Source organism: Tupaia chinensis, unplaced genomic scaffold (genome assembly GCF_000334495.1).
Source record: "Tupaia chinensis unplaced genomic scaffold, TupChi_1.0 Scaffold000668_1, whole genome shotgun sequence".
Taxonomy (NCBI): Eukaryota; Metazoa; Chordata; class Mammalia; order Scandentia; family Tupaiidae; genus Tupaia; species Tupaia belangeri.
The window spans coordinates 391,233-403,400 of NW_006160190.1; the positions used below are offsets into that span (position 1 = coordinate 391,233).

At 41.8% G+C, this 12,168-nt stretch overlaps 1 protein-coding gene across 1 annotated transcript in view; it reads left to right on the plus strand.

The window, feature by feature from the left end:
* Positions 1-11,618, plus strand: part of LOC102502746 (vomeronasal type-2 receptor 26) — a 19,698-nt gene extending 8,080 nt beyond the window's left edge. Inside the window, exons 3-8 of the mRNA XM_027776343.1 lie at positions 562-619; positions 2,752-3,056; positions 3,459-3,622; positions 7,767-7,907; positions 8,475-8,598; positions 10,699-11,618. Of these exons, the coding sequence (XP_027632144.1) occupies positions 562-619; positions 2,752-3,056; positions 3,459-3,622; positions 7,767-7,907; positions 8,475-8,598; positions 10,699-11,618 (1,712 nt within the window). The remainder of the gene's footprint in view (positions 1-561; positions 620-2,751; positions 3,057-3,458; positions 3,623-7,766; positions 7,908-8,474; positions 8,599-10,698) is intronic.
* Positions 11,619-12,168: the final 550 nt, after the last annotated feature.

Below are 12,168 nucleotides of genomic sequence, written 5' to 3' on the forward strand. Positions count from 1 at the left end.
ATTGCGGCGTGGCCATCCCCCCGGGGGGTGATTTCTCGCTTTCTGTCTCTATGTCTCTCTCTGTCTGTCTGGCGAACACATGCGCCCTGTAGAAGAAACCTCTCAAAAAAAAAAAAAAAAAAAAAAAGGATGGTTATAAAGAGAACCCAGGAATTTTCTGGGTCAAGAAAACACCACAGAGACTGTGTGGAAGGAGGGTGGGAAATGATGGAGGGTGAGAGGTAGAGATAAATCAAGGGGAAAATATGAAGAAGTGAAATATTTAAGAAACACAAAATGGAAAATTTTCTTTCGAAGACAATATGTGTAGTAATATCTTTGAGCTAATACACAGCATATTCTAAATGAGAAAGTTCGTTTTTCTAATGTAATGACATATAGCGAATGAATGTAAAAAAATGTATTTAAGTAAATAAGTAAATAGATAAAGAGTGAAAAGGAAGAGGAAGAAAAAGGCGGTGCAGTGGAGGCCTGAGCCTCAACTCAAAGTCTTACAGGAGGACAGTTCATCCAAGTCCTGCCACGTGTAGTACTGACTACTGACACCTCTCAGGCTTACAGGAGGACAGTTCATCCAAGTCCTGCCTTGGGGAGCACTGACTACTGACACCTCTCAGCTGTATGTCTCCAAGGAAATATTCACAGCACAGAAATCCACTCCAACATAGACTAAGGCATCATCAGGGACATTCCAGGACAGAGACAGTCTGATGAAGCGATGCCAAGATCTAGTCATCTGGCCTCCATTAAAAATAAAAACAAAGGGACACTCCATCCCTGGAGATTTAAAAATGGGCTGCATCTCAATTACACTTGAGGTTGATGAGCACCTCTGCCCAGTACAGCCTTCTTCACACCCATGCAGGGGATTACTTGGTCTGTAATCCTCCATATCACTCCATACACAGCTCTCCGCCTCAGGGAGTCTTTTCAGGGAAACTCTCTAATACAATCATTAGTCAGGAGAGGCATTATGACAAGAATGAAGGCACTATAAGCTTCAGTGAAACTTATTCTGGAATAATTATATTGAGTCATCAGAAGAGTTATAATGCATTATTGCAGAGAATAACAAAAATGCATCAGGACTTTTCCAATGACCCAATATTTCCAAAACTCAGAGAGGGTGGGTCTTTGAAGTCCTCAAGACAACATAGGTTGTGTTGTGGTGATCAATTAAGTCCAGAGTATCAAGAGTAAGTCCAATAAAGATTTAGTTCAAGCCAGCCCATGGATGGTACTTGGAGCAGTTGGATCCCACAAGACCAACTGCCCGGTTCAAGTCTCTGACCCAGCAGCTTCAGAAACACACTATGTACATGTGCATGTATGTCCAAAAGCCTAATAGGAGGGAAAATGGAGGAGAAGGGATTGCTGCATGATCACTCCCTGTGATGGGTGCTGTGAAGTTGCCTTCTCTCTCTCTCTATTTCTCCTCATGAGTGCAGCCCTTCTTTGGCAAAAAAATAAATTAATAAAAACTAAAGTTTTATTTCTATCTCGGATATTATATCTAATTTGACTTCTGGGGAAGTAAACTGTAGTAGTAAAATGGAGGAGAAGGGATTGCTAAATAACCGTTTCCCTCAGTGAGTATGTTGGAAGTTGTCTTCTCTCTGATTATTTATCTCATGAGCGCACCCCTGTCCCAGCAAAAGAAAACTAATAGATAAAAATAAAAGATTTTTTCCTATCTCATAATTTATATCTTATTTGATTACTGGGGATGTAAAGTGCTATTCCATAAGTCACATGGCCCAGGATGGAGACATTGCCACCACCTTGGTGGTGTACCGTCTTCATGAACTCCACTTCACCTTCAGTTCCCACAGCAGGAGATGCAGAGCACATAGGACCTCACAGGTTTTATTTCATGCTTTCGTGTGGAAGTGACAGATTTGAAGCGGTACAATCCCATGTCCTTTCCTAAAAGCAGTGAGGCTAGGAAACTGTATTTTTATCACCAGATTGACAGAACAAAGTCTCCTCTACTGCAGTCTTTCTTATTGGCCAATATTGTGTTTTCTGATCTCCTCAGGTAGAAAGTCTTCTCTGCTCTTTCCAAAAGAAATATCCCCATACCTTTATACCATCTAGTCTTTTAGTGTCTGCATTAGAGTGCAGACAATAGTTATGTAGTGAAAGGGGACATACAGTGCCTCTCCTTCATAGCCTGGCTTGCTTCGCTTAGCAGTAAATTTTCCATATTCCTTCATTTTCTATCAAATGTCAAGGTCTCATTGGTTTTAATGACTGAGTAGTATTCCGTAGTATCTGTGTGCCACATATACACTATCTGTACATTTTCAATCCATGTATCTGCTCGTGGACATTTGGGTGGTTTCGTATCTTAGCAAGTATCAATAATGCCGCACTCACTGTATGGCGTGTGTATGGATGTGCAAAGTTTTTTCAAACTGAGTGCATTCCTATTCTTTGGGAAACTACTCAGGAGTGGAATTGCAGGATAATATGAAGAGGGAGGGAATCAAAGGGGAAAAAAAAAGAAAGAAACAAAGAAATGGAAAATTACTTGTTGATATTAATATATATGGTAAAAATCTTGCACTGCACCAATACACAGTGTATTCAAATGCAAAAATTCATTTGGTATGCTATGATGATACACAGTGCACTAATGTAAATAAATAAATAAATAAATAAATAAAGGGTCATGACATATTTTCCTGTTTTTCTATCCAAAAATGCATCATGTCGTTTTGGACAACCTAGTAAATAAATTAACGACAGACCCCAATCACCCAAACTCATAATCATGCTATTTCATTTCTTATTTCAGATCACGTATGGTCCTTTTGATCCCATCCTAAGCAATAAAAACCAGTTTTCATCACTCTATCAAATAGCCCCAAAGGACAGTTTTCTGACCCATGGGATCATTGGGCTATTGCAGCACTTTGGCTGGACATGGGTAGCACTCTTTGTACCTGATGATACGAAAGGGGAGCAGTTCCTTCAGGATCTAAAAGCACAGATGCTTAGACAAGATATCTGTGTGGCCTTCACAAAGACGCTCCCTGTGACTACAGGGTACAGTATACTTCGTGATTTCAAAGTCGTGATGAGGATCAGAGTTTCATCTGCAAATGTGTATATCATATATGGTGATTTAGGGAGTCTCTTGATCTTAGCCATGGAAAAAGATTTTAATTCAGCATCAGGGAAGGTGTGGATCATGGGAAATCCTCACATACCATGGTGGGATTTTGTTTTCCGTAACTCAAAACACATGCTTCTCTCATTCCATGGAAGCCTTTCATTTTCATACCGGAAGAGGGAAATCCTTGGCTTTGAACAGTACCTCAAGACACTTAACCCATACCAATACCCAGAAGACTTTTACTTTACTCGGTTCTGGAGAGATAATTTCAATTGCTCAGTCACTGGATCACACTGCCCAGGTTACATTGGAGATTGCCCATCAAATTCTTCCTTAGAGTTCATGGAAGACAAGACTGACATGCTGTCCATGTCTGACTCCAGCTATTTGATCTACAACGCTGTGTACGCAGTGGCCCAAGTTGTCCATAGGATTCTTTTGGAAAAAAGTGAAATGGGATGTCCTGGTGGTACAGAGCGGCCTCTGCTTCTCCCCTGGCAGGTAGACCTCCCCACTACTAGGACATGCCCTGGGCACTTCATGGCGTCTGGAATTATCTTATTAGCAGATAAGATCATGAACCTGTAATTACTGACAAAGCAACACTATAGGTCGAAGTGAACAAACGTTTATTTCACGTTGGGGATAGGTGTTACCGTGATCTCTGATGGAAGACTTCTACCATTTGGGCCTTGAGTAGAAATCGTATCAGTAAAAGATTTACTAATATAGGATGAACTGCTGTAAAATATAGTAAAAGCCTCATAGGAAAAACAAACACACAAACAAAAACACAAAAAATCAGAACATAGATCTAGGGCCAGAAAGTAGAGTGATAGCTTAGGCTCATTCTGCAATTCGAGTCCCAGACTTGGAGGCTTTAGACACATAGTGTGTATGTGTGTGCCCAAAATTCCAAGAGAATGGAGAAAAGTTTATATATGTATATATATATATTTATATCTACATACATCCTAGTAATATATTTAACTCCAGAAAATACTGGCATATCGACTCTACATGGATCCAGCTATTTCATCCTCAGTGATGGACGTGGCATGCCTCAATCCCTTCATGTAATGTTTTTGGAGAGAGCAGAAAGCATCTGATATGTTGCATAGGAAAACATGGAAAACTATGTCACAACTTCCCTGACAACCTATTAATACCGTAGAACCACTCTAGAAACTTTTTTTTAGACGCAACTGTTTTGACAAAATATATAACAGTCATGGGGGCAGAGACCATGGTCCCCTTTTTAATTATGGGACCATTTAGTGTTCATTGCAAGCTCATCGAATAGCCTACCTGGTTGATAACTCAGATACAGAATGTATTTATCGAGTCCTGTCCTGATGCACCAGGACCAAAATTGTTACGCAAATTCCTTGACTGAAACAAGTAAGTGTAATGTATAGACAGATGTATATATCGATGTAAAAATTAAGACAGGAAAGTGTGTGGGGCAGCAGGTGCCTTGACACTTAAAGCTCTGGATCCCACACGACCGACTTGACTCTTGAGTCCCAGACCTAGCAGCCTGAAAACCACACTGGGCACGCGTGCATGCTTGCCCAAAATTCTGAGGGGAGTATAAAGGAGTAGGTATTGTGGCTTGGCCACCCGCCCAGGGGGTGGTTTTTCACTTTCTCCCTCTCTCTCTGGCCATCACAAGCACTCTATAACAAACATTATAAAAAAACCAAAAAGTTTAATTTACCCTCTGCTTTCTATGTGTGCTAACAATAATAAGACTCATTTGCACTCTGAGGTTGCCTGGAGGTGGCTCTGAAAGACACTAGCAAGATGCTACCGAAGATGTGATTGTAGACTGTATAGAATACTTCTATGCCAAAAAATGAACAGTATAAATAAACAGATTTATGAAAATATTTCTTCTTCTCCACACCAGAGTTTCATTAACTTCAGAAATTAAATAGCTAATGCACTTTGTTATAGACCTCTTCTGGAGCCAGCAGGTGGTATGGTGGTTGAGGCAGCTGGATCCTTCATGGCTGACTGTGTAGTCTGAGTCACAGATCAGGCAGCATTTTTTTTAAGCTATAGGGTACGGATGGCCACACCACAATCCCTTCTCCTCCATTCTCCTCTCAGGATCTTGGGCACACATGCACACGCGCCCAGCATGAGTTTAAGCCACCAGGTCCGGGACTCGAACCACGGTCGACTTCATGGGAGTCCAGCGGCATAGCCATTACGCTAACTGCTGGTCCCACAGATCAGGCAGCTTTAAAAGCACACCAGGTACATGTGCATGAGGGTCCCAAATCCCAAGGGCAAAGACGGAGAAAGGATTGCTGTCTGACCATCTACCCCGGGCCGTGTTTTCTCACTTTTTGTCACTCTCTCTGTCTCTTGACAGTGAGTACACATGCCCTCTAAGAAACATTTTTTTTAAAACCTCATATTAATACAAGAGCTCTAAATTTTTACTTTTTTTTTTTGAGAGGTTTTTTTTTTCACTATGGGGCACGTGCGCTCGCCAGACAGACAGAGAGAGACATAGAGACAGAAAGCGAGGAATCACCCCCCAGGGGGGATGGTCACGCCACAATCTCTTCTCCTCCATTCTCCTCCCGGGATCTTGGGCACGCACGCACACATGCCCGGCGTGAGTTTTAAGCCACCGGGTCCGGGACGCGAACCGTGGTCGTCTACGTGGGAGTCCAGTGACGTAGCCATTACGCTAACTGCTGGTTCCCTAAATTTTTACTTTTTGTGGTAGATTTCACACATGACAATCACAGTGTCACCAGTAGTAAGAAGAATGATAAAAAAAAAGAGGAAGAAACACATTTTATATCTTCTCTTAAAAGTTTTAGTGGAGTGTCATTGATGTTGTCAAAATCACAGCTATTTAATGTTTTTTATTTATTCATTCAGTTATTTTAATTTGACCAGAGAGACACACAGAGAATGAGAAAGGGAAAGTGAGAAAGCAAGCCATCAAGTCCAGGACTTGAACCATAGTTGGCCATGTGGGAGTGTCCAGTGCCGCAACCACCATGCCACCTGCTGGTCCCCTTTAATGTATACATTTTGATGAGTTTGGATGTATGCATACATTTCCACACAATCCTCAGTCTCAAGGAATTTTATTTTTTTTTGAGCGAGTTTTTTGTTATAGGGAATATGCGCTCACCAGACATCAAGAGATACAGAGAGACAGAAAGCGAGAAATCCCCCTCCAGGGGGATAACCACACCGTAAACCCTTCTCTTGGGATTTTAGGCATGCATGCACATGTGTCCTCTATGAGTTTCAAGGCACCTGTTCTGAGACTTAAACTCCAACTCGGTGGGAGTTCAGCGATGTAACCATTTCTCCATCTGCTGGTCCCCATTCTCAGGGAATTTAATGTATTTATTCATCTTGTTCCTTTTTCTTGGTTGTCCATTGTTTTTGTTGTAATGCATTTGCACTCGCTGAAGAGAGACACACAGAGAGAGAAGGAAAGTGAGAAATCAGGACCAAGGAGGATGGACATGCCACAGTCCCTTCTCCTGCTTTCTCCTCTTGAGATTTTGGGCATGGATCCACATGCACACGGAATGTTTTCCAAGCTGCCAGATCCAGGAGTTGAACCTCTCAGACAGGCATGTGAGATACAGTCAACTTAACCTCTGCACTGTCTGCTGGCCCTGTTTGTTTCCTTTTAAAGTAACAAGATTAGTTTCCAAGAAGCCCTACCATTTTTTTTTTTTTTGGAGAGGTTTTTTCTATTGGGTGCATGTGCTTGCCAGAAAGACAGAGAGAGACAGAGAGATAGAAAGCGAGAAATTACCCCCTGGGGGGATGGCAACACCGCAATCCCTTCTTCATTCTCCTCTTGAGAGAAATCATCCTCCAGGGAGGATGGCCATGATGCAATCCCTTTTCCTCCATTCTCCTTTCAGGATCTTGGGCACGCACATACACGTGTCTGACGTGAGTTTAAGCCAACAGGTCTAGGACTCGAACCGTGGTTGACTATGCGGGAGTCCAGTGACATAGCCATTATGCTAACAGCTGGTCCCTACCAAACATTGTTAATCAGGATTGTAACAGAACCCATGCCTAAGCTACCTTCTGGAAACATCCTGGACTTTGATAGAATGCCATTACTTTCCCATTGTTTTCATGGAGAAAGGTAGAGTTTATCTCACAAGAATCTATGAGATAGGGAGGTTAAAATAGGGACACTTAAGAGAATAGCAGGTGGCATGGTGATTAGAGTGCCAAATTCCTATAGAGAGGACTGCAGTTTGAGCCCCAGACCTGGAGCTTCGTTTTCTTCTTCTTCTTCTTTTTTTTTTTTTCTCACTCTCTCTCTCCTAGGCACGCAGGCCCTAAAGCAAAAATAAAATAAATAAAAAACAAAAACCAAACCAAACCAAAACAAAAAATAGTAAACAAAACCCAACCCAAGAAACCAAAGAATAATTATAAATTAAATGAAATATTTTTAAAAAATGAAAATAAGATTACTTGATGAATGTGGAAATCCCACCTCTACATTAAATGTACTTCCTGTTTCCAAATTATGCCTCTCCTCCAGCTCCACTCATTTCTGAGGAAAACTGTATTTACAAACAGCGCTGGGGACAATGTGTCTTTTGGTGACAATGAACATTATATGGCCCAGTATGATATCCAGAACCTGGTGAAGTTTCCTAATGACAGTTGGAAGCTAGTTAAAGTGGGAGAGTTTGTCTCTAAGAGTCCACACGATCAAGATTTGGTCATCAAAAATGAGATGCTGAAATGGCCTGATGTATTCCAAGAAGTATGGTCTGATTTCTATATCGAATTTTTATGGTGGTGTGAGAGCCTAGTGGGGCAGCAGGAAAAAAAGCAGGAATGGCATGTTGTAACCATGTGGGTAGGTGCTGGTTTACATGTTGAAGCCTCACTGTTCGCACCGGGCACATATACACATGCATGTGATTGGGCACTGCGGGTAGATAACTGCAAAGTGGTTGGGAATGTCTGCCTCTCTATCTTCCCCTAATATACGATGTACATAAATAAACTTCAACAATTTAAGGCCTGTGGCTAGAAAATGCCATAGAGGTTAAGTCAACCCAGCGGTTGTTGCCAGTTTGTGTAAAGTCAATTCATCAGGTACTTCAATAATACATGTAAATAATTTAGAAATAAAGAAGACAGCTACCATAGCAACCCATTGTTACACGTCTCAGTAATACTGAGATGGTGCAGCCTGGGGGCGGGGGGACATAGGGATGGACTCATGCTAAAGGTCTACATTATTGCTTACGAAGGGAGAAACAGAGCTGTCTTGTCAAAACTGCTGCTGACTCACGTACCAAGCATGATTCTGTGTTTCCCTCAGACTCCTCCATCCGTGTGTACCCAGAGCTGCGCTCCTGGATTCAGGAAAATTTCCCAAGAGGAAAGACCCACCTGCTGCTTCCTTTGTGTTTCTTGCCCTGAGAGAGAGATTTCCAACTGGACAGGTGGAACATACACAAGTCCCCTATGATAACATCACTCACTGTCTCTCAACAGAAGGGAAAAAAGGACACTGGGGCTGGTGTTCTCAATCCACGTGTTCACTCATGTTTGCAATATGTCCATGTTATGATGCTGATAACCATGTAATGAGTTAAATCTTTGACTGGCTGTGCGTGTCTGATTAGGCTCAGCTGTGGCCCATGATTCCAAAGGATGCCTTCACCTACATCCAGTACTGGCTGAGGCAGTCTCACTTGAGGTCCGATGGTGACTGTGCCAAAGTCTATCTTTGAAATGGCAATTGTTGGCAATGTGGTGACTAGGTGGTGGCTAGGTGGTTAAAGCAGCTGGATCCCACATGACCAACTAGGTGGTTCACATCCTGAACCTAGTGGCTTAAAAACCATGCCAACTACACAAGAGTGCATGCCCAAAACCCTAAAAGGAGAAACAGAGGAGGGATTGCAGTGTGACATTCCCCCATGCTGCTTTCATACTTTTCTTCTCTCTTTCTCTCTCTGTCTCTGGTGAGCGGTGAGGCCCACGCCCCCTACCATATTAAAAAAAAAAAAAAAAGGAATGGAAACTGTATAATCTCTGAGCTATCTGTGGTTGCCTTGAAAGTAAAACTGATTTTTTTATATGTAGTAACCACAGAACAATCAGAAATAAATATTATGGAAATACTTTCTTTTTCAATCATGTTCTTTTATTTAAGGTGTCGTGTGATTAAGTTTATTTATAATTATTATTTTACTTTGAACAGAGAGAGAAAGTGAGGAAATATATTTTAAAGAATGAGAACTGAATATTCTAATGAATCCCACAGTCTAGCACTTCACAAATAATGGTTAACAAGGGATTATTCAACAAATTATATATTAAAAAATGTGATAAATTAAAATACAGAGTGTACAAAAATTCATTAAACATGCTTCAATTTTCATGCTATAAAGAATAAATGTTACAGTGATCCAAGTTCTCCCATAAGTACTATGCAATTACTGCTATCATTTGATATTAATCCCTAGGCAAACTAAACAGATATTATAAAATATGCCAAGAGTGAATGCAAACACGTCTTTGGGCCAGTAGGTGGCATGGGGGCTAAAGGGCTGGACTCCCACGTGAACAACTGTAATTCCGTTCTTGGACTCAGCAGCTTAAAAATAACACTGGTGCGGATTCAGGTACATGTGTTTGTGTAGTGTGCCCTATGTGTGTGTGCCTCAAATCTTATGAAGAGAATGAAAAGCAGGAATTATGGCTTGGCCATCTACCTTTGGGGGTGATTTCTCACTTTCCCATGGTGTCTGTGTGTCTGACTCACCAACGCACACAAACCCTATGGCCAAAATAAAAAGAGGATGGAAGACTTTAAAAGAAAAATAAAGATTTCTCTTTCTCATTAAAAATTTGCAACACTAAACATATGTATAAGATAAGAAAACTAGACAGGAACACAGAATTCTGGATGCAACATACACATGCTTTTGTGTGCCAGATGTGTTTCTGAGACAGAAGTCAGAAGTTATGTTGAATCTGTGCAAATAAATGGGCATCTCAAAAGAGAGAAATGTGAGAGAGAATTAATCTTTCTTCTAAAATCGTTTAATGTTGCACTAGTATTATCTAAGAATAATATTGATAAAACAAGTGGAGCCAAATGTCCTGTGTCAGAACAGTGGTATCTTGGAGCATTCTGGTAGTATAGTGTTTAAGGCAGTGGACTTTCATGTGGTTGACCAGAGTTCAAGTCCTGGATTCTGTGGTGTGAAACTCACAACCAGTATGTGTGTGTGCATGCCTAAAATCTCAAGAGAAGAATGGAGGAGAAGGAATTGTTGCAGGGCCATACCCCAGGGTTGGTTGATTTCTCACTTTCTGTCTTTCCTAAGAGTGTCCGTGCCCTATCACAAAAATTTTCTCTCTTAAAAAAAAAAAAAACAAAACATATTGCAGAATCATAATCTACTGTGCCTCATTGGTACAGTCAAATGCAGCCTGTACTCACAGTGACAGTGAAGGTGATTATCCTCATCAACATGGCGAACATGAATGGTTTGTGAAACTTAAATGCTGAATCTCTGCTTCTTCCCCAGATGCAAAGCAGTGTTTCCTGTGCCCACCTGAACAGTTCACAAATAATGAGAGAACTCATTGCCTCCCTAAGCCTGTCATTTTCTTGGGCTTTGGAGATTCTCTGGGAATGGCTCTGGCCTGCACAGCCCTCTGCTTCTCTGCGGTCACAGCTGTGGTTTTGGGCTTGTTTGTGAAGCACCGAGACACTCCCATCGTCAAGGCCAATAACCGGGCTCTCAGCTTCACCCTGCTCATCTCCCTCCTGCTGTGCTTCCTCTGCTCCTTGCTCTTCATTGGCCGTCCCAACACAGCCACCTGTGTCCTCAGACAGGTCACATTTGGGCTGGTGTTCACTGTGGCTGTTTCCACCATTTTGGCCAAAACCATGACTGTGATTCTAGCATTTAAGGCCATGACACCTGGAAGAACACTGAGATGTTTGTTGCTGTCAGGGGCCTCTAACTCTGTCATTCCCATCTGCTCCCTGATCCAAGTGATTATCTGTGCAATCTGGCTGGGATCCTCTCCCCCTTTCGTTGACACAGACTCACACTCTGAGCCCAGAAGCCTCATCATCGTGTGCAACAAGGGCTCAGTCACTGCCTTCTACTGTGTCCTGGGCTACCTGGGCTCCTTGGCCCTGGGGAGCTTCACGGTGGCCTTCCTGGCCAGGAACCTGCCTGACACGTTCAATGAGGCCAGGTTCCTCACATTCAGCATGCTGCTGTTCTGCAGTGTCTGGGTCACCTTCCTGCCCGTCTACCACAGCACCAAGGGGAAGGTCATGGTGGCCGTGGAGGTGTTCTCCATCTTGGTCTCCAGTGCAGGGCTCCTGGGCTGCATCTTTGTCCCCAAGTGCTACACTATTCTGATAAGACCTGATAAGAACTCATCAAAAGATATAAAGAGCAGAAAATTTTCTAGAGGAAATGAGGCTTGATCTCATAACTCCATTGTATATTTTAAGGTTTTAATAAAAACACCCTGATTTTGCATACTAATATGATGATGTAATGAAAACTGATTTCACGTTTTAGATCTATTATATTATAAAATTACACATAGATAAATAAAGTAGAAAATTTTGTCAAGTCATTTCAAAGGAATGCTGGTAGAAAAAAATGATATGAAAAGAGGAAGGAAATACTGGGTCAAGAATACACTTGTCTTTAGTAATCACACATCAAGTCATGTAATTATGAGGACCTGGTGCCAGAAGTATCAAGGCCCAGATCGCAGATGATCAAATAGGTGGAGAAGATGAATGGTTTAAATCAGTGAAGTGTTCGGATGTGCGATAATCTAATCTTCTCTATAATGAGTTATACTCTTTTGTAAATGATGAAGACCATTTGTTCTAGAAGGACACTGCAGGCCCTGAAGCGATAGTTGACATAGTAGTAAAGTGCCTTCTTTAGGTTGCACAGGGATGATCAATGGCAACCCTCATTTTTATCCCATTGTAATGAAACTTAATATAGAACCATGAT